The sequence below is a fragment of the Diabrotica virgifera genome, chromosome 2 (assembly GCF_917563875.1).
Source record: "Diabrotica virgifera virgifera chromosome 2, PGI_DIABVI_V3a".
Classification (NCBI taxonomy): domain Eukaryota; kingdom Metazoa; phylum Arthropoda; class Insecta; order Coleoptera; family Chrysomelidae; genus Diabrotica; species Diabrotica virgifera.
The window spans coordinates 26,882,523-26,907,058 of NC_065444.1; the positions used below are offsets into that span (position 1 = coordinate 26,882,523).

The 24,536-nt window shown below is 31.5% G+C and overlaps 1 protein-coding gene across 1 annotated transcript; it reads right to left on the reverse strand.

Moving 5' to 3' along the window:
- Positions 1 to 1,165: 1,165 nt before the first annotated feature.
- LOC126879993 (zinc finger and BTB domain-containing protein 14) lies at positions 1,166 to 24,211 on the reverse strand. Its single transcript, XM_050643491.1, has 3 exons — positions 23,983 to 24,211; positions 23,799 to 23,929; positions 1,166 to 7,661 (listed from the first exon to the last, which is right to left on the reverse strand). Exons 1-3 carry the CDS (start codon positions 24,124 to 24,126, stop codon positions 6,338 to 6,340), a joined length of 1,599 nt encoding a protein of 532 aa, XP_050499448.1. The 5' UTR covers positions 24,127 to 24,211; the 3' UTR covers positions 1,166 to 6,337.
- Between the last annotated feature and the right edge of the window lie 325 nt (positions 24,212 to 24,536).

Below are 24,536 nucleotides of genomic sequence, written 5' to 3' on the forward strand. Positions count from 1 at the left end.
AACAAAGATAATCCGTTTGTATTTCTTTTGAACATGTGTTGTCCGCGCCGACCGGGGTGGGTAGCCAATATACAGCTCCCACTTCTGCCGGGGCGGAGTCCTTTAACATAAAAAATTTTAATCCTAGTGTCAGTAAATGTTAGATGTTCCGTTTTCCATATGTGTTTATATATTCTGTTGTGCGTGTATAGATGAATTGGCCACTCCTACTGGGGGTGGAGAATGAAAGTTCTTACTGACGGTCTACTGTCTAGTAATTCTTTGCCAGTTTACGGTGGATGGAATGATTACGTGGTCGCGCCCTCTCACCCATTATCATGCAGATAAGTCGGTTGCTTTACGGACTCTGGCTGGCTGCATGCGTGGATGGGGTGGCGAGGCCGGGTTGCCATGACAGTCACAGAGCGCACGCAGAGAGTGCTAGATGGGGGTGACGAGCAAAGCTGGTGGGTCAGAGCTATGCCCGCTAAGGTCGGTTCCTGGCCCGCCAGTTAGAGAAAGAGGGGGTGAGTTTAGTTGGTAGGCGGCTCGCTACGGTTAGGCGTAGAGAGTTGAATCCAACACACCTCGGACACCTTCCCAGAAGTCTTTAGAAGATTCTCACCTCATAAAAAAAAGAGTTAGAAATGGTACCAGATGCAAGGCAAACTAAATATAATTTCGAAAGGCCGTTTACTGTCCTTTTTCCAGGAAGGGACGAATGGTAGTCGAATAAAACGAATGTTATAATGACAAATCAATGCTGGTATATATACTGACAGTTCTAAAACTGGTGAAGGAGTTGAACCTGGAATATACAGAGGGAAACCAAGGTTAAGCCTTAGTGAAAGCGTAGGTAATCACGCTACTATCTTTCAAGCAGAAATTATGCTATGGAGATATGCCTTCAGGAACTGATAATAAAGGGGAAAACGCTAGAATTCGGGGACCGAGTAGGTGGTTTGACAACCTGAAAAGTAATCATTTGAAAGACTGTTGAAAAACCCTTGTTTATTTAATGAAATTCAATTGATGGTAACTACAGATCTCTTCTAAATCCAACAACTGTTAAAGAAAGCATTAAAAGCAGCCAAAGCCTTGTACTTTGAAAACAATAGAGTAGAAAACTTGGTCACCAATACCGTAATACATAAAATATAGACATATGAGTATTCATGATGTATGCTTTATCAGTTCGATATAATATAAAAAAAACAGTAGGTATTTAGTTGGACAAATTACACTCTCTTAAATACCAATTTAACAAAGTAAAATTATTGTAGCCACACTGTCATTAACATCAAATGTCATCACAGGTTATACTATGCTCTGTTTTTAAGCCAGAAGGAGTAATTCAAATTTACCGCGCCGTAATGCTTGTTTGTAATTGGTTCAACCGCAGGCAAGTTTACTCCACTGTTATGAAATTTTGACATTATTGACATTTATGAAATTTTCACACTATTGGCATTTCATAGGTAAATTAAGTTATATCGGATCTCCGATATATCGAAGATTTTTTGTGTTTCCTGAGTTATTCTTTTAGATTTTCAGATTTTTAGTCTGCTTTTATATAAAAAAAAACAGTTGTTTTTAGAACTATTTAGCGACGTATTAGTATAATATAATATTAATGGATTAACGTCCAAGGCCGACAAGATCAACCAAGAAAGAAGATATGCTTACTGATTTTTCTAGTGACTTTCTTGGGTGTGAATCTGTCTTTTTAGTTTACTCCTCCTGGTTTAAAAACAAGGCATAATCCTTTTTAATTGAACCCTTAGTTTACTCTATACAGTCTGATGATACTTTAAGTACCGCATCTGATTTTTTGCGTTGAAGGTTTTGAAGAAAATTATACTTTTTTTGAATGTATGCACCTACTTTTGAAGAGATTTCATCAGAAAATTACAGGTTTTTGTATTATTTTAATCCGGCAACTAAGGGTTAAAAAAACAATATCTTACAACAAAAACGTTACTTTTATGGAATACTCTACTATTTCACATTTTTCTAACTGGCAATAAACATGATGAATAACTGCTCTTATTTAAAAGTCCTGGATCGGCAGATGCCAATTATGTTAATTTTTTAAAATATACTAAACATTAATTATTTCTAAACGTATTAATTTTAGTCATTATTCTCTCTCCAAATATTAATTTTGTACTCGTTGTCAGCTGAATTGTATGTTAGTTTAAAATAAAAAATACTTCTTTATAATACCTTGGTCATATCAGCAAATTTTAATGGTGTTATCGTGTTAAAATTATCTGCAAACTTGATATAAACTGTTACAAAGATAATGATCACAAAAAATATCTCTCTGTTATACAGATTTGAGGTTTAGTGGGATTTGACTTACATAAAAATATGCAAATACGATAATCACTTCTTTTTATTTTTATGCATTTACCAGAGAGAACAATATGGTTAATATACAGTAACCGCCTCGCTACTAGACAAACGGGAACATTGAGCTAATACAGTCTTGGACCGTTCACTTGTTGCACTGTTTACTTTCATGTCTAGTGGCGTTAAGAACGTCAGAAAATATATAGAAACCGAATATTCAGCCGTGTAATGGATGACCGAAGTTATCTTTAACGTTTGAGTTAAAGTTAAGATAACTCTCAGAAATAACGATCCCATAACTATTTGGGTAAAACTCGGTGTGATGTATCCGTCACCGTTATGAGATAGTTATTTCTTCAACGTTATATTAGAAATAACTTTTGAGGAACAAAGTTCGAAATAACAAAGAGAACCTTATATAGAAATAGTACAAGTTGGAGTGAGTGCAAGAGATTGTTCGGAACATGCTACAGGATGGGTACGTCGTCGACCACCGTCGATGGGGCCACAGGGTTGCCAGATTGGTGTATTTTCCCACAATTTTGAAATTTTTCTAAGCAGAAGTTTTAGTGGGATTTTTTGGGGGCAGAAAATTATGGGGGATTTTAAGGGGTCATGGTAAATTAAATTTGCGAATGTACATAGAACTGTATATTCTACTCCCATATAATCGAAGGCGATAGGAACTATGAATTATTTCCAGGGCCCTCGTTGATAAGTAGTATAATTTTGGTTTACTGTTCTCTTCATTTGACTACTAATTTATTAAAATGCGGCAAAAATTTGAATTTGGGGTATTTGAGCTTCAATTTGAGGGAATTTCAGTTTCTAAATGGGGGATTTATACAAATATCATCTGGCAACTCTGGACAGAAAGCTCAGTAGGTACTTAAAATAAAATTTCAACTTATATCTCTCGATTTGATTTTTGTATAATTTTTAAAATTGTATTACTTGGCATTACCCTTCTATTCTTAATTATTAAATTATTAGCTTCTAAATTCACTTGATTTCTGTCTAAAAACAAGTCAAAAGATGAACCTAACCTTACATAACTACAGAGTTATCTCATAACTTGAGGTTTAACGTCGAGTTATAAAGTGACAGTTGATATATCAGATAATTCAAGAACTGTCAAGAAATAACGCAAGTAGTTAAGTTAAATATGATACATCACACCAATTCGAGGATTATAACTTAACTACAGGATAACTTTACGTTAACGATAACTTCGGTCATCCATCACACGGCTGATTAACATAGAAAGTGGACAGTTAATAGATCAGCTGTATTTGACGTTTAAAGTTGTCATTGTGTTAAAGTTGTAAAAGTTTTAAAGTATTGTAATATTTTTGGTGTTTGAAAGTTATTTTAAAGCAGAGTAACAATACTATTAATGAATGTATTTTTTGTATGGAAAAATAATTATTTTGAATAGTTTCTTGACAGTAACATGACAAACATGAAAGTCGCATCTGAGAACGGACCGGATTAGCCCATAAGCATAGCAATTAGGTACCTACTCATGTGTCTAGTAGCGTGGCGCTTACTGTTTAATATAATATATGAAATAAAGTACGGAAGGAAAGAGGAAAATGATTAATATGTAGAATTCTTTTTATCATAATATGTTTCTTTTTCTTCTTATTAATATTCTTCGTTTTACATCTTTATTTTCCTTTTGTTTCCTGTTTTTTTTTTGTAAAAAATTAAAAAATAAAATAAATGTAAACTGACTAGTGCGCAGATTCTAAAGGTGCCGGTGGGGGATGGCGTCTATGCGCAGTATTAGAGTCGGTGTATGAGAGAGAAAGTATTCGAAATAATGAAATATTGAAATTTGTTATTTCATTATTTCGAATACTTTCTCTCATACATCGACTATAATACTGCGCAGCATAGACGCCATCCCCCACCGGCACCTTTAGAATCTGTGCACTGTACGTACATCAATATCAGACATTATTAAAAAAAAAACAGTATGGTATTGGTATCAACATATGAGTGTAGTAAGTGATCAAACAGTGTAGTAAGTTTTCCTGCTATAGCTTCTATTTTTATGTAAGGCAAATACCCAATTAAAAGTAGGTTTTGTCTTTATATTTATAAACGGATACAATCTAAAGAGATCAAGCTGTAAACTTCAAAAAAAAAAAAACTAATAATACCAGTTGGTTACTGCATGAAAATTATTACTTTACAAAAAGGTCTATAATCATATAACCATAATATAACCAACCAATCATCTAATCATAACAAAATGTAGTGATTTTTTCGCTTCTACCTGTATACAGTCGTATGATACTATGACAAAACAAGAAAAAAGTGTACAACTCTCAAATAGAGTTATGGTATATTTTTATTAAGCAAGAAAATCGAATCTGCACACTATTTTGAAATACTCCAATAACAGGAATTCATAAAAATAACATTTATTCCGCCTAATATTAGTAAAAGATTCGACAAATGTTGCGGAAGATGTTTCTACAGAGGCCTGCCTCAATAGAAATCATATTTACCAAGTCTATTTTTTAAGTTATCCGGTATCCCTCATTTTTTACCATATTATTTGTAAGATCAATAATTCAGGAATTTGAAACATAAAAAAATAATATTGGCAATACTTCACGAATGACGTGGAAACAGGGAATAGGGAACTTGCATAAAAAAATTTTAAATTCGAAAAAAATGTTATAAATCACAACAGAACATAATTTAAAACATGTCATCATCATCATCCCTGGCTCGACAACCCCTTCTGGGTCTTGGCCTCTTCCAGGATTCTTCTCCATTCTGATCTGTTTCGTGCTTTTTTTCTCCAATTTTTTATTTTTAAGGTTATTATATCATTTTCTATTTGTTCTAAATATCTCAGCTTCGGTCTTCCTCTTGTTCTTTTTCCTACTGGCATCTGTTTGAATATTTTGTTTGGTATTTCGCCTTCTTCCATTCTTTCTACATGTCCCATCCAACGCAGCCGTCCTATTTTAATGAATGTTATGATAGTATCAAAGATAAAAAAGTTTTGTTTGTCTTTCGTTTGGCCCCTAAAGACGATTAAAAATTCAAATTATACCAGCCAGCCCAAAACGCGTCGTGATGTCATCGGGTTATGTGTTTACATTATACACCAACAGTGTAAACAAAATTGTATATAATTTTAAATTAGACATTATAAACGTCAGTAGAAAATACAGTTATGTGACGTTACAAGTGTTTTTGATCGTTTGAACTATTCATAGAAAACTTGTACTTTTACAAAATGGTTTTATTTTCTACAGTAAACCTTCTTTCCTTTCCTTCAAAAACTGTATCAAACTCCAATCTCAACAAACTGGTATATATTATTACAATGACATACGATAAATGTCATTAGAATATAAATATTTTTCCTTTATTCCACGACGACGAGCTGGCCAAATACCCAAGTAGGTGGAGGCCAATAAACTAAAGAAAAATAAGAAGAATATACCTAAATATAACCATAAACGGAACCATATAGTTAAACTATGTGACGTCACGGGTCGTTTGAACTATTTTAAAATACAGAAGACTTTAAATTTGTACTTCTAAATTATTATGAGTTTTTGAAGCGTGAAATTTTGGAAATCTCATTTTTATACAAAACTGAACATTATTATGTAATAAAAAAATGTGCAAGTTCCCTATTGGTGGTTGGGAACAAAAAGCAACAAATACGGATGAATGGAGGAAAATAGTAAGTCAACAGGCAAGGAGCATCCCACTTGATACAAGTTTTGTAATATAAGTAATATGTTAATTGTATTTTAGCTCTAGGCCTTTAAGGCCTGATGAGCTTTGTAAAATAAATAAATAAATAAAATTTTAATAGTACCATACTCCCATATAATGGGAGTAAAAATTTTATCATGTCTTTATATCAATTAATAAATTATCAGTCATAATACAGTTGAAATTAAACAATAAAAATCATGGCAGTAACCATTTGTATTTTTGCTTACGCTCTACTTTTGAACTCATACTACGTCTTTAAAAGCCCCCAAACGGTAGATACGAAATATTTGTCATGTGTCAGCTTATGAGCATTGAAATAGTGCTTCATTACGAATTGTTTTTGACATATTTCACAAGTATAACTAGCCTGTTTATCATGAGTTTTCTTATGCTTTAATAAATTATCGTTTCTCGAGAAACTCTTATCACAAATAGTACAAACAAAATTTTTCTGGCCAGAATGTAAAGAACTGTGTCTGAGTAGATGTTCTTTTCTCATAAACGCCTTGTTGCAATGTTCGCAGATATAAGGTCTAAACCCTGTGTGCAATTTGACATGCTGATATAGATGTTCCTTTCTTTTAAATGCCCTTTGACATATTTCACAGACATGAGTTTTTACAGGAACTGTCGAACTATTCAATTGTGCAGTATTTACCGTTTCACTAATATGATCGTTTTGGTCCATATCTGTCTTACTGTTTTCAATTTCGGGCGGTACATGTGTTGAAATCACGTTCGTATAAGACGGTGGAGTAATTTCTTGCAAATTTTGATTGATTAAATTTAAAGAAGGGTTATCTAGGGCAGCGGAAGTATTCGATATAACATTCGTATTCGTAGAACTAGTGGTTATCAAACTTAGATTAGGTTGAGAGTATACTACATTAGCGGAATTAAAATTGTTAAAAGATTGACTATATTCTGAAATAGGAAAGATAACAGTCTCGTTTGGAGGTTTTTCTTCTACTTTATTGGGATATGAATACTTATCATGATTATGAGTGCTCTTAATGTGAGGCAACTTATCAAATTTAGCTTCTGTATCAAACTCAGAGTTATCAGACTCGGTTAAATCTATTTGAACGACAGTGTTTTGAACACTATTAGTGTCTTTACGTTTTATTTGCTTATTTTTTATTTTCATCGAATTTTCTTGGTTTAAAATAGCTTCGAATTCGCCCAAATGTGATATATTCAAAACTTCGCCATGCGAATTGACCACTACATTACTGAGAATTTCTGTCTTTGGTAAATTAGCTTTGATACTAGTCGTATTAAGAAGATTCAGGTTATAAGCGAATTGGTTCTGGGTTGTTTTTTGGGGTTCTGTACATTTTTGTGCCTTATTAACTATATTTGGATTCGAAACGATAGCTGGAAGTTGTAATGTATAAAAAGGTACTTGTTCTATGTTTTGCGGAGCCTTATTAACAGCAATACTTTGGGGTGCAGCCTGAATATGTGTCGTTGGTACAGGTGGAATAGGAGCAAGGACTGATTGTATGACTGGTGATGATTTTATGTCCTTAATGTAGACTTTACCTGACTTCTTAAAGTCGTCCGTATACCTAAAATTAAGAAATAATTAAGTTTTAAATTTCATAAGTTTTATTACCACTTTTAAAAAATGTGATTGCACCAGTAAGTTTTTCTTAAAATGTGTTTCCTTGTGCATGCTTAAGTAAAGGGAAACCAGATCACAGTTGAATTTTCAAGTTGGGAGCTGACAAGAGAAAAGTATAGAGTTGTTAACCCTTGCGCTGCTACATTTTTTTAAGACATGCCCAGGTGCTCACTCTCTACTGGCAATGAAAGTTTGAATGTGCATGTGTCACAGATGCATGCCATGTGCACTGTCTGAACACTCAGGCTGGCATAGATCCATGCCAAGTGAAGTGAAATGATTAAAAATGCAATCCTACGAAAATTTCTGGTATGTTTCTTATTGAAACCAAGCTATTTCATATAGTCCAGGGCGCATATGTTTTGAGATGGACGTTGAGAGGTGACTCAAATGTTTTTGCAGAAATTGCTTGAAAATAAATCAAATAATAATATTTGAGTTATCCTCCCTCTCAAAAAGGTCCGGAACATTGTTTAAATAATCAAAATGTCAAAAAATTAAGGAAAAATTCGATTTTTTTCTTCGTTTTTTGATTATAACTTTAAAAGTATTCATTTCCGAGAAAAGTTGTACTGACATAAAAGTTGCGTAATTAAATTTCCTACAATATAAAATTGGTTTAAAACTTAAAAAATAGTTATTTTAGTTGCAAAATATCAATAATTGCGAAAAAAACCATACAAAAACAAGTATTCGCATTTTACGTTTTTCAACCATTTATGCTACACTTAGGACCTTCATATTTCACTCAGAAAAACTTTATGATACAGTAAAACAATACTGTAAATTTCATTAAGATCGGTTTAATAGATTTTGCAAAATAAATTTTGCAATCCAGCTTTCGTAAAAAAATTGATTTTTTCAAAATGTTACAGGACTGAAAATAAAGCAGATAGCAGGTTGAAATTTTTTTTTGCTTATCGAAGTGTACTGTACCTTTCATTTGCAATTTGCAAAATTAAAATCGATTAATTACCACGGCGTCAGGAAATTTTTTAAATAAACAATAATTTTTGGTGTTACGCGCAGGACAGCGGTGTTCGATTCACACAAGTGGATTTCCACAAAAATTTCTTCCAATGGTTATCTAATATATTATTTTCTTACTCTATATTTTGTTGTATTTAATATTTTAATTCCACAAAAATCAAACTAATTTTATTATTGTTTGTGAAATATTGTTTAAACAATTGCATATGTTTAAAAATAATAAACTTTTATTTTTTAAGTTAAAATATATGAACAAAGAAAGTTTTTGCTAATAAAAGTGTTATTTTAAAGGATAGAGTATGTGTTTTTATTTTGCAATAAACAAATTTATTTATTTATATCGAAATGTAATAAAAATTAAAATGTATCAATCATTATCAAAGGTCATTGGAATGCCCAATCAGAGCAAACTATCCGCTGTCCTGCGCGTAGCACCAATAATTAATGTTTATTTAAAAAAAAATCCTGACGCCGTGGTGTTAATCGATTTTAATTTTGCAAAATTGCAAATGAAAGGTACCGTAGACTTCTACATATAAGCAAAAAAAATTTCAACTTGCTATCTGCTTTATTTTCAGTCCTGTAACATTTTGAAAAAATGAATTTTTTTTACGAAAGCTGGATTGCAAAATTTATTTTCCAAAATCTATTGAACTGATCTTAATTAAATTTACAGTATTGTTTTACTGTATCATAAAGTTTTTTTGGGTGGAATATGAGGGTCGTACGTGTAGCATAAACGGTTAAAAAACGTAAAATGCGAATACTTGTTTTTGTATGTTTTTTTCGCAATTATTGCTATTTTGCAACAAGGGTGACTATTTTTTAAATTTTTAAGTAATTCTATATTGTAGGAAATTTAATTATGCAACTTTTATGTCAGTACAACTTTTCTCGAAAATGAATACTTTTAAAGTTATAATCAAAAAACGAAGAAAAAAATCGAATTTTTCCTTAATTTTTTGACATTTTGATTATTTAAACAATGTTCCGGACCTTTTTGAGAGGGAGGATAACTCAAATATTATTATTTGAGTTATTTTCAAGCAATTTCTGTAAAAAAATATGAGTCACCTCTCAACATCCAAATGTACTAATATTTTTACAGATGCGTCCTGGTCTAATAGCATTGTTGCATAATATAACATCTATATGCAGATAAAGGACAAATTTCTCTGAAAAACCACACCTAGATCTGTGACATTATTGACTCTATTGAAATTGAAATCTAATTGAAATATTATCCAAATTATAATTAAATACTATAGGCTCATGAAATCGATATAACTGGATCATCTGACATTTTTCACCATTAATAATTAATTTGTTATTATGAGGCTGATTGCGGCTGTAATTTTGAATATTTTGTCGAGATATTTGGCAGACATATTCGTAATATATTGAAGAATGGCGGGACAGAGCCTAATTTGAGAAATATGTTGGTATGTGGAAATTACTCTATCACTAAATAAAATACTGCAAAAAGGAGCCTGTACCGCCATTATAGTCCAAGTAATGAAGCTTAAAATAGGACAAAACCTCGCAATTTTTACAGAATGGATCGATTTGCTTGAAAATTTGAGAATAAGTAGTGGATAGTCCAAGGATCAAAATCTATATGAGCCCGAAAGGCGCTTTTACCATGGGGGTGGTTGCCACCCCATCTCGGGGGTGGAAATTTTTTGTTATACTTTAATCGCAAAAGTTGGTAAAAACGTTCATTCTAAGCAAAAAATGTTCTATACATTTTTTTGATAAAATTGATAGTTTTCGATTTATTCGCTGTCGAAACTGTTAATTTTATATCGAAAAAATCAATGTTTTTAATAAGTTTTCTGCTAATAACTCCAAAAGTTTTCGTTTATCAAAACAACCTTACTTAACAAAAATGTACCTTTTGAAAAAATAAACAAAACCAATTTTTTAAATTTTCTTTAGAACCAATAGTAATCGAGTTATACTTTATTATATGTTGGCTCTTCTTCGTTAAATGCTAAATCTTGTAGTTCCAAAGTCAAAAGACGGGAAAACTATGCATTTTTCGAGAAAAACTTGTTCAAACTAATTTAAAGCACTTAAAAATATCTATCACCAGAAATAAAAAAAAAGTCTCTAGGTCAAAAATTAAGTGACTTATAATGAAAATAATGTCAGTCCCCATTCTTTTCAGCGAAAAAGTGATCGCAAGCAACCCTCTAATCACCACCCAAATTAAAATTAGCCATTAACCTTATTTGGTCTTTTTTACTATGTATTATTAATAGGTTCTAGAAGTTTGGCCGGCTTAGAATGATTAGTTTAAAAAAAAATGGAGTTAAAAGCGAATAACGAATTTTTGTAGTTTGAAAAAAATGGCCTCTTCTTCAGAATAGCAAAATTATCATCAGAGATACAAAAAAATGTTTAAATATGAAATTGTAGCTTATATAATTCCCAAGAACCTGGTTTACAAAAAATTTTTCTACGGCAAAAATTGAGTGAGCTATTGACAATTAAAACTTGTAATAACAGGCAAAAACCACCTTTACCAACCCTTTCAAAGTCACCTCTTTTTGCGACTGACGATTTTAAAAAGATTTAATATTAATAGGCTTATAGGCCTTGTAAAAACATATAAAATTATATTTTTATCAAACTTTCTAAGATAAAAATAAAAAAGTTACGGTTAAAAAATCAATATATTTTTTTGAAAAAAAAAAAGAAGAAATCCAATTGGAAGCATAATAATGTAAGTTAGCGGTGTTTTTGGTCATTAGCCTTATTTACTGTTATTTATTTATTTATTTATTATAAATAGATTCTAGAAGTTTGACTGGCTTAGAATGATTAGCTTTAAAAAAACTGGAGTTAAAAACGAATAACCAATTTTTGTAGTTTGGAAAAAAATGCCATTTTCTTCAGAATAGAATGATTAGCGTCAGAAATACGAAAAAGAAAAAATGTTTCAATATAAAATTGAAGGTTATTTAATTCCCAAGAACTTTGTATAAAAAAAATTTCTACGGCAAAAATTGAGTGAATCGTAATATCGAAAACATTGATTTTTTCTATACAAAACTAACACTTTCGATAGCGAATAAATCGAACACTATTAATTTTATCAAAAAAATGTACAGAACAGTTTTTGCTTACAATGAATGCTTTTATCAAATTTTGCGGTCAAAATATAATAAAAAAATTTCACCCCCTAGATGGGGTGGCAACCACCCCCATGGTAAAAGCGCCTTTCGGAATCATATAGATTTTGATCCTTGGACTATCCAGTACTTATTCTCAAATTTTCAAGCAAATCGATCCATTCTGTAAAAATTGCGAGGTGAAAAGCTTCGGTTCCTGAACTATTAAGAAGAACAAAAAATACATTTTCTTCAAATAAACTTTTTTTATCCCTTGCCTAGATTTTGTGTCATTTTGGATCTACTAAAAATCGATTTTCTATATCAAGAAATCGAACGTGACTGATTTGGCAACATTTAGCGCGCTTATAAGTATAAATAATTATTATTTTTGATAGTATAAATGTCACTGTCAGTGTCAAATTACCGACGCACTGTTGCCTCACTGTTGAAAGTTCACAGAACTTTCGAAACACAAAAATATTGATGACGCGCTACTGTTTACTCTTAACACATCAGTTCACAAAACTGTCCAATGCTTGCTGTAACACAATACAATCAGAATAGTCTTGAACAATATGAAATAATTTTAAGATATCAATATATAGTGTGTCCACGGTTATGGTGCCCAAGAAGAAAAACTTTTTTGAAGTTATACTTCTTTACGCGCGATGAGGGTGAATTTTTATATGTTAAAACCAGGCGCATACGCATCGCCCAGGCGCATACGCGCATTATAACTTTGTTCTGATTGGATGTTCAAATGACATGTCAAAAATTATCCAATATGGCAGCTGTAGGACAGCTGTGGTTTGGAGGAAAAGGTAAAGGTAAACAAATGTATAATATATTAGTTTTATTGTTGTGAGGACAGAAACAAAACAGTTTATAATATTGTGGTGACTTTTAAATAGTTTTTAAAAGCAACAGGTACGTAATAATTGTTAATGTATCATGGGTATAAACCTACCTGTTTGATCTGCCAAAATACATAGTATGTAATAATGTAATACTTTTATTTATATAATTTGATTACCATCAATATTCACCTAATATATTGTTTTCTTACTATATGTTTTGTTGTATTTTTTTTTCAATTCTAAAGTCCACTTTACATCAACAATAATTGAATAAGAAATTGACAACAAGTTATTCAAGGTCAAATTTGGCTTATACAAAACACAATTCTACATCCAATTTTGCCGTGAATAAAAAGAAAATAAAGAAATTTGGCAAAATAAAACATATCCAATTGTTCTATTTCATCAAATTCCTTCATTTTCTTTTACAAACCATACATTTTGTACTCGTCAAATTTGGCCTTGAATAACTTTGTCAATTTCTTGTTCAATTTATTGTTGATGTGCACTTAAATCATTTCAATTCAAAATTAAAATAATTTGATCAATTTTCAAAATATCACAAGTTTAATGACGTTCTACACCTTCGGCAAAGAATTAAGGATTTGCATGAAATTTTAGTATGTTATAGTTTACTTCTTTAAAAAATGTTTTACCGTGCCGTTTAATTACTATTAAGGGTTAAAGTTAAGTTTTAACATGGGCTCTTATGGGTATTCTTAAAAAGTTAATAACTTTTGACCCAAATTTACGATTTTTAATTATTTGTGCTTAAATTAAAGGTATTTTTGTAAGGAATAACATATTAAAAAATGAGGATTGTTTACCGTACCATTATTAAATAAAAGTGAAATTACTGTTTCGATATTTAACAAAGTTGGTAGTAGTGAGATCAGCTGCACTCATAATTATATCCGAAACGTACGTGTCAATCACATGACCTCGGTTGTCTAGTTGTTGAGCGTTCGGTCAGAGTTCGAAACGTCCCGGGTTCCAATCCTCTACGATTCATTTTTTTTTTTAGTTGTTTTAATAACAATTTTTTGAAAGTGGTAGATAAGAAAGTTAGTTTAATATTTAAATAGAATACAATTACTTCGTTAAAATTATATAATAGAAGTATAACTTCTTACGTGCGTACAAAGTACACACACATTCTTTTTTTATTTTCAATTTTTGCGAAAAATGTCATTCTTGATAAAAAGTTTTGCTTGTTCTAAAACCCCATAAAACGAAATAAAATTCAAGTTTTTCAAATCCTGCTTAATTTTATAGCCAATTTTATGTATATCCCTATAAATTTTTGCACTAAGTTCGAAATCGTAACAATAATCTAGTGTTGCCAAGCAGGGCCCCCGCAAGGCCGATTGGCGCCCGCGTGCGGGACATATTTTAGCGCCCTTTAAATCTACTATATAAAACTAATAAATATTTTTGAAAAATTAAAACGCAGAATGAAAGACTACATTTTTACTGAGGCCGAAAGTCCCTGAAAACTTCTATAATGTTTATTTTAATAAGTTACAGGGGTGAAAATAAAAGAGAAAATTTAGTGTGATTTTTAATAATTGCAAATATTTAATTCAAAAGAAACTTTTTATTTATTTTAAGGGACTGTCGGCCCTCGGCAATAACGTGTTATCTTTGATTCTGCGTTTAAATTTTTTTAAAAAACTTATTAATTTTCTCAGGATTCGAAAAAAATTAATACATTTAAAACACATTGAAAATTTTGACAGGCGACATTTTGCGCCTTTCTCCTTAAATTTTTTTGCAACATTAATGAAGCACCTGCATATTAAATTAAAAATATACATTTAAGTAAATAAATAATAATATTTTGTCATTTCAAAGTTTTCAAACAAATTTTATACAGGGTGTCTACATAACTACGAACCATATGGGAAACTGTTTTATTATACTTTTACGAGAAAAAGTTATTCTTCATAAAAAGTTCTGCATTGTCTAGAACTCAGAATGCAACCATCAAATATCACATTTTATGAATCTTATACGAGGTATGTAAAAAAATATGAATTTCAGTCAAGAGCAAAGTACGTTTAGTTTTCACAATATTGAAAAGTTATTATGAAAAGTTGTTCAGCATTAAAAACTATGTTTCTATATGCAATTACATCCTTCTAATTGAAATGAGGCCCTTAGAACACAAGGGGTATAAGTGACAATTTTATAAAATCAGATTGTAAATACAAAAATGGACTCCCAAACACTTACAAAACATGGTGGCTTCAAACTTTCTACATAAACTAACAATCAAAAATGACATGTCATTGAAAACATGCTAAGTAGTTCCTATAGTCGGTTCACTAAACTCAGACACAACTGACTAGTGATTTTAGTAAATAATTGTGCCTATTTAGTAAAATTTGCAAAAAAATAATTACTAAATAGTTAATAATTACTAAATAGTTAGTAATTTTGCCATGGCAATAAACAAAAAAATTACCTACTAGAATCACTAGCCAGTTGTGACTGAGTTTAGCGAACTGACTATACCTAGATTTTTTAAATTTGTCTAAAACTTTGAACATTGTTCTCTCAAAACTTGTTACTTATATCTCTTGTGTTCTAAAGGCCTAAAATATTGTGATCTAGAAAGGTACTAAAAGGATACTTTACTTTTGATCGAAACTCATATTTTTTTTACATATATCTCATAAAAATTGAAAAAATTTTAGACCAGGCAAAGTTTTTTAGAAAGAACTTTTTATCCTACATTAACTGTACTTTTCAACAACGCCCTTTTCATTTATTAGAAATAATGTGATTTTTTTATTATTAATAATTAGCCCTTTTCTGTTATTACAAATAATGTGACAACTCTCTTATTATTATTAATTAATTAATCAATAACAATAAAAGAGTTATCGCATTATTCGTACTAAATGAAAAGGGCGTTGGGTATCTGTAATTTGGGGAAAAAATTCAATTAAAAGGATGTAATTGCATATTAAAACATAGTTTTTAATTAATTCCAAACAACTTTTTATAATAATAATTTTCGATATTGTGAATTATAAAGTACTCTTGATCGAAATTCATATTTTTGATACTCATCAGATTGACACAATTTTATATTTGGTTCCATTTTAGTTTTTAGACTAGGTATATACCAAGCATTTTATGAAGAATAAATTTTTTCCGTAAAATTAATAATAAAGAAAGTTTCCCATATGGTTCCAAGTTACGCAGACACAATGACTTAATTATTTTCTTTTTTTTTTTCAAAATAAATTGTAAATTGTGGATTTTATTAGAGGAAACCCGATTATAACTATTTAAAATGAATTATTAGAGGAAAGGATGGAAATATGGGCTACCCATTTTATTTTTCTTTGTAAAAAAAGAATAAAAATTCTATTTTATTTCCAAAGGTATGCAAGCATACCTACATTTAGTTACTTATAACCTGCCCAAAGTGCAAATTGATTAAAAAATATACAACTGTTTTAAATGTATAAATAATGAAAAATTGTACTTTTGCGCCGTTTGAATAATGATCCTAAATATGGGCTACCCCGAAAAATGTGTCTTAAATTTGTGTGAAATGAGATAAATGCGTGACAAATATATTTTAATATCTAAAATACAAAAAATACATTAAATAACTCATAGGCTAAAACTATTTGCAAAAGTCACACACACATTCTTCTTTTTCGGCCCCAGCGCACTCGTTATGTGCCCACAAATGGAACAGAAGCACTTGACCCATATTTCACCAAGATTATCCTCTGAAAAAAGTACTTCGCAAAACATACACGATACGTCAGCTGCGTCTTGTGGAGGCTGTGTGGAAGGAAACTCATTGTAATCGCTTTCATCATCTGCAGGCACATATTCCTCCTCATCCTCGCTACTAGAAACCGATTTATTTTTTTGGTTCTTTGTGACTTTGGTAAGCTGCTTACGTTTTCCTTTTTTTATTCCTTTTCCTTTTCTTTTTTCTTTGCCTTTTCCTACTTCGTTTTGCCTACATTGCTACATTGTTCTAAATATGGGCCACTAGCCCATAATGAAAACAGAGGCATAGCCCATATTGTAAACACGCTTGCTTTGCACAACAAAAGAAGTTATGTCTAAAAGCAGACAATTTGAAGAAAACTCATTAGCATATATCAAAGACTAACAATAGAGCTTCAACGTGACACAGACTTTTTTTTGAAATTCGTGTTTATTTTTAAATACTGGAATTTATCAACTTACCCGAAAAAGTTTTGACACTCGCACCAACCGACAAACAATTATTATAAACTGGGAAATATCTACCACAGTGGTGCCATCGCTACGGTGATAGTTTAACTTCGTCAAATACCATTTGAAATAGTCAAAATGTAGAGATCTGCAACGAATAGCTGTGAAACCCACCTAGCCCATATTACAAGACCAGCCCATATTTACAGCCTTTCCTCTATTATTCTATGCAATGATTATGATACTTACCATTTTCAAAATTAATTTAATTTCCACACCACTTAAAATAACAACAAATAAAAAAGATTGTCCAATATTTTTTACACGAAAACAACAGTTTAAAATCAGGGCAGAACAAATCCAACGGATATTGCAATAATACCTAGTCGTAGGTAATAATTTTATTAACGCCAATATAAAATAAAATTTTAAACCTTTCACTGCAGGAAAGCACCCGTTCACCAGTAACAGTAAATAATGTTTGTGCCTAATAAACGTATAGACGAGAAGGGAAAAGATTCTCAAGTCAAATACATAATCATAATTCATAGAGTATTTGTTTACTTAAGGGTAATTTTCATAAATTCGAGTAAAAGATTCACTTTATACCAGTAAAACTGCTTGATCCAGCAAGTTGTGTTTTTGTTGGAGTAAAACTGCTAAGTTGCGTTTATGGGTTTTAATTTATGTTTCTACTCGTCAAGGAGTGTGGTTTGATGTTTATTTGACTATTTTGAGTGTCGCTTCAGTTTACAACATAAAATCGATTGGATGGTATGCCAAGCGTAATTCAATCTAATTCAAAGAAAAAAATTATGAAGGAACAACAAATCGTAATATTTATATTTTTGACGGAGTAAGTTCAACATTGCAGGACGGGAATAATTATTTTTTCAGTAGTAACACAATATTTGATTTTTGAGATTTCTCTAGCTGTTCATGAAATAATTAAAATTGTATATAAAAAGTGATTAGGTGTCTCATTTAAAATAAATAGTATTTCTTATTTACAAAACCTTCGGTTTGGCGCCCCTTTGGGGTTACGCCCGCGTGCGTCGCACGCGTTGCACGCCCGGCTACGGGGGCTCTGTTGCCAAGCCACAATGTAGCTTAGTAATTGTCAACTCCGTTAAATAATTTGCAAAGTGTCATTTTTTTCGACAATGTTAAGCATTCAATTAAGAATTTATCTTGTGATAAATTTCATTATTAAAATTATTGGATTAATAATTATTATTTTAATAAATAATTTGATGATTCAAGGAGAACGACAAAGTCTGGCTTCATAATCCAGAGAAGCGAAAGGGTTGTTCTCCCAAGTTATTATTGTTACAATCTCGAACTTAGTGCAAAAATTTATAGGGATTTACATAAAATTGGCTATAAAATTAAGCAGAATTTGAAAAACTTGAATTTTATTTCATTTTATGGGGTTTTAGAACAAGCAAAACTTTTTATAAAGAATGACATTTTTCGCTATAATTGAAAATAAAAAAGTTTTTCCTCTTGGGCACCCTATCCGTGGACACACTGTATGACTTAACTTCTTGAAACTTAACTTCACTAATGAAGTCTAAGTCTGTTTCAAGAAAAACAAAAGAAAGAATTTACAAGATAGTGATTAGAGCTACGGTTGTATATGGAGCTGAATTATGGGTTTTGAGAAAGGCAGATGAAGAAAGATGGGAGAGGAAAATTCTTCGATCAATTTACGGAGGCATAAATACACAAATGGGATGGAGAAGAAGGACAAACAAAGAGTTGGAAGAGCTGTATACGGAACCAAAAATCACCGCTATAATAAAAGCGCATAGAATAAGATGGCTGGGACATGTGCAAAGATTGGAAAATCATAGAATGACCAGGATGATTTTGAACAGGAAACCAGTCGGGAAAAAAGGAAGGGAAGACCTCGTAAAAGATGGTTTGACAACGTCCAAGTAGATTTACTTGAATTAAAAATAGATAACTGGAGAAACAAGGTATTAGACAGAAGAGAATGGAGAGGAGTTGTAAGAAGAGCGCAAGAGAAATTGTAACACAAGAATGTGCCATGAACTGTAAAGTGATAGCTATATATATTTACTTATATAATGTATTTTTTTATAAACAAATATTGTATATTTCATTTATTGTATATTGTACCATGTGAATGTGCCATGAACTGTAAAGTGATAGCTATTAGTCCAGAAAGCCACTGCGCATCCGCTTGGAAAAATATTCTAATTCGGATTTTTTGCACAAACTTACTCAAAAAGGACTCCTTTTAACAAATTTGCATGTTGCCAGGACCAAAAGGTGGTCAAAAATTTTTTAAACGTTTTTTTTTGTTTTTTTCCTAAAATTATTTTTTTTGCATGGAAAAAAGTTTTTTTAGGTTTTTTGGATCATTCCAAACAGAAAAGATCTTTAGTGACTTTTCTCTAAAAATGATAGTTTTTGACATATAAGCGATTAAAAATTGAAAAATTGCGAAATCGGCCATTTTTAACCCTCGAAAACTATGTGAAAAACTGAAAATTTGAATGTTGCCAAGGTAGGCAGATATTCTCTAAACATCGATTGATGAAATCACGAAGAGTTTTTTGTAATACAATATTCAAAACTCCTTTGTTTTTTAATTGCTAATCAAGCGTGCGCGACACTATTTTCCACCGACAGTATGGTGCAAATGAAAGGAATAAATTCGTTATTTCATAAACCGGGGACTTTAACGAAAAATCCCGAAACAGGTCGATCTTTATTTTTAAGTTATGATATTGTGGCATATATGGTATACTAGTGACGTCATCCATCTGGACGTGGTGACGTAATCAATGATTTTTTTAAATGAGAATAGGGGTCATGTGCTAGCTAATTTGAAAGGTTTTTCAATTCTCTATTCACTAATAGAAACAATTACATAATTATTTATACAGGGTGTCCAAAAAAATTTTATTAAATTAAATTATTTGACAAAAAAATAAGTAGAAGGACACCCTGTATAAATAATTATGTAAATGTTTACATTACTGAATAAAGAATTGAGGAACCTTTCAAATGAGCTACCACACGACCCCTATTTTCATTTAAAAAAATCCTCGATTACGTCATCACGCCCAGACGGATGACGTCACTAGTATACCATATATGCCACAATATCATAACTTAAAAATAAAAATCGACCTGTTTCGGTATTTTTCCGTAAAGTCGCCGGTTTACGAAGTAACGAATTTATTCCTTTCATTTGCACCATACTGTCGGTAGAAAATAGTGTCGCGCACGCTTGATTAACAATTAAAAAACAAAGGAGGTTTGAATATTGTATTGCAAAAACTCTTCTGGATTTCATCAATCGATGTTTAAAGAATACCTACCTACTTTGGCAACATTCAAATTTTCAGTTTTTCACATCGTTTTTGAGGGTTAAAAATGGCCGATTTCGCAATTTTTCAATTTTTAATCGCTTATATGTCAAAAACTATCATTTTTAGAGAAAAGTCACTAAAGAGCTTTTCTGTTTGGAATCATCCAAAAAACCTAAAAAAACTTTTTTACATGCAAAAAAAATAATTTTAGGAAAAAAACAAAAAAAAAACGTTTAAAAAATTTTTGACCACCTTTTGGTCCTGGCAACATGCAAATTTGTTAAAAGGAGTCCTTTTTGAGTAAGATTGTGCAAAAAATCCGGATTAGAATATTTTTCCTAACGGATGCGCAGTGGCTTTCCGGACTATATATATATTTACTTATATAATGTATTTTTTTATAAACAAATATTGTATATTTCATTTATTGTATATTGTATATTTATTGTATATACAGGGCCTACATGGCCTGTTAAGCAAAATAAATAAATAATAAGACTTAACAGACTGGGCAGGAGCTGATAGCATATCAACAAAAACCGCAAAGAGAAGAGTTCCCTAATGGGCATCTTGGTGCACTTGAAAGCTAGGAAAGTATTTAGTTGAAGTAAAGCCCTTCAGTCTTGCATGAAACTTTTCAGCCAGTAAAGAAGTTCGCCAGGAACTTCAAAAAATTCCAGTATAATGGAAATGATCTACCTGATCAAAGTCAGTATAAATGGAATTTACCTGAGAACTTTTTTCCAATGCATTTATACTGTAAACAGTGTAAAATAGTAGATTAGTAAAAATAAAACAAACAGGCAAAAAACCATGTTGATCAGTATGAAGCTGATTCTTCAGATTAACTGTCAAAAAATGAGATTAACTGTCAAAAGAGATTAACTGTCACTAAAGCCTCAACATTTTAGGAAAAGTAGAAACAATAATGGAACAATAATAGAAATCAATGATTTATCACCAGATTTTTGTTTGGGCTTAATAAAAGCTCTCTTCAATTATTGTGATGGAAAGTGACCTTAGGTCAGAGATTTATTAACCCTTTGAATGATGATGTGATGATGTCTAAGAATGTCATACCATTACTACTGCTGAGTACGCATTTTCAGGCAGCATATGCAGATATGTACAACATTAGTTTAGAGGTTAATATTTGTTTGATTTTGACTGAAACAAGTTGTATTTCTATTGAGTATGTAGATAAAAGTATATTCATAACGTCAGTTTAGATTCATATTATGGATGAAGCAATTTCAGAGCCATCTCAACCAAAACACTACAATGTAAATGTAGAGAAAAATCGAGTGAGCATCTAGGTCACATTAGGTATATTTCGTCAGCAATGAAAGGGTAAAAATAAGCCACAGAGGTATATATAAAGAGAATGCACAATTCCTTAAAAAAAGTTTTATATTCTATCTGAACCAGGACCTTTATTGGTATTAAGATACTGTAAGCATGCTAGAATGTCAAAAATTTTAAGAGTGAATATAGCTGTGACTGATGTAGGGTCTATGACTCTACCCTAGTCTTATTGATACTTAAAGTAGAGACAAAAAAGACAAACACAGAAGAGAAAAACATTCAGTATGAAAATGACTACTTGATTTAGATTAAAATAAAGCTAGAGAATTAAAGATTTTATAACAAAGCTAATACAGTAGACTCCCTTTATAACTAGAACTGAAATGACAGACTAATTACCTTGTTATAAGCCAATCTCGCTTTATCAGACAACAATAAAATAATATTGTGCATATGAATATGTAGTTATCTAAATCATTAACTTCCTATAGTGAAGCCATTCCGAGCAATATAAGATGCTAAATATTGTTTGAATGACTCTTTGAAGAAGAGTCAGTGGATAAACAGGACGAAGTTGACATACGGTGGAGTTTATTAGATCACTGGCCTTGATAAGCATATAGATTTTAGGCATTTCTCTATACAGGCAGCTGGGGTATTTATTTATAGCTATCACCGCCCCAAAAACATATAAATAAACATGATCTTAGATCTCATTTTCCCTCGTTATAACTAAATATACTTCGTTATAGGTGTTATAGTTCAATAGGAATTTCATGGGACACCTACTGTACCTTGTTATACGTGAAACCTTGCAATACCCATGTTCGTTATAGAGTGTATACAGTACTATATTTAGAAAGAATACAGAATAATTAGCTCTTCGACAATGGAGAATCAAAGTTAAGATACACATACAAATCAATACAGATCACATTCAACCAAGTCATACACTGAGTGCGTTCAGACGACCTCAGCGACTGGATAGCTGACTAAGCAGTAGCATTCAGACTACTCACTGGAAGTCAGCTGCTGTAAGATTTACTAAGCGATCCCTATTTCCGCTGGATACAACCACTAAGCCGCTTTGTGCTTACAGTCAGGCGCTGAGGTAGTCCAAATGTAGCCAATGCGTCAGTGATATTCAATAACAAGTGTATTAAAATTTCAAGTATATTTATCTAACTAAGAGACAATAATACATGCATTATACAGAATACTCTTGCCTGTTTTGAAGTGCATCACAAAAACAAGGCAACTTTCTTCTTGTAGCAGTTTTGAAAGTGGAAATGAAAATCCTCCCTTTTATTGAGGCAGTTCCAGAGTGTAACAAGTCAAAAATCATTAGTTGTGAGAAAACAGGGAAACAACTAGAATTGTTACACTTTGGAACTAAAATAATTACAGTGGAACCTCGACAACTCGGATTAATCGGGACCGCGGCCGATCCGGGTTAGCCGGAGAGCATGGTAAAAATTAATAAAATACGGTATACTTATAGATAAAGTCCCTTATAAGCAAAATAATATGAAATATATATGCACAGTTACCTATGGTTGTATAGAGTTTAGTATAGACAATATAGAGTATTATTAATTTCTAGGTAAAAAACTCAGTCAGTTTGGTTGTGTCAATAATTTCGTCTGGTCTGCTTATGTAATTTAAGAACAGTGACTCTTTCATTGTTTAAAAGACCATTGTTTAAAAAACAATTTTTCAAAAGACAGTTGAAAATAAATAAAGGAATAACAGGTGCCTGTTGTTTGCGATAATGAATGTCGCTCTGCCACCGCCGTGTGCACGAGTCATTTTTACTATCATATAGTTCAAATTACACAGATACCCATTATCTCTCAAATATTATATTATGATTGAAGGGAAGTTTTATCAATGAAATTCGATATTTTTAAGACATTCCAGAAGCGGCTGCAGATAAAATGTTTTAATATAATACATACATTTTTATTGTTGAAATGTTTGTCCGATGAAAATCGGTCTGGGTTAGCCAGACTTCCGGGTTATCGGGGGCCGACTTATCGAGGTTCCACTGTACCATTTTATGGCAAAATATATTTATGACATCTTCACAGACCCTTATTCTAGAGTTGTTACCTTTGGAACTTATACATATTGCTTATTGAAGCACTTTCCATTACCTAACTCCAAATCAATAAAATTTAGACTTTTTACTCTTTGGAACTGGTGTATGGAATAATATTGTGTATTATTATTTGTATTGCAATAGGTTTACCTGAAATTTTTAAAATAGGTAGATAGCATAGACTCAGAGCGAACACATTCTTGTCTAAATCCAAAGCAGGTTTCAAGAGTTCGCAAACATTTTGAACAAACAACTTTTGGCAAAGAATCATCTTCATTAACCTACAAAGATACAAATTAAGTAGGGAGTACTTTATTAAATGAAAAGCACTTGCTGTTAAGGCCAAACAAGCTTGAATTTTGTCTTGAAGTTGGATTTTTCTTCCTTCTTCGTTGAAAATATGTGTCTTTTCTTTTTGTGTATTTGATGCGCATAACCGACACAATTCATAAAAGCTAACTCGTTTGTAGCCAGACATTAGTGTTAACTAATCACTAATATTTTGAAAAAAGATCATTTATTTGATTATTGATATATTTGTTGTCAATAATTTCTAAGAACTGTCAAAAAGATATCATAAATGTAAATGTCAACTGTCAACTATAATCTTGTCAAAAGTCTATGCATAGCCCCCGGGACACAACATCAGAATATTGAAATTTGGCGGCAGTGGATAGAGGGCCTATAGGTTTGTTTATATTATGCATTTTCTATTCTGTTCTATTCTGTCGGTTTGGTAAAAGAATGTTAAAAACTTTTTCAAGAAAACGACTTTCTGTTCACGAATTTGGCTGTTTACGGTGTAAGCGCTTGTTCACAATGGACGTAACCATAAGATGAACGTAAACCGTTATAATTTCGTAAACCGTAATTTGTATATAATTTTAT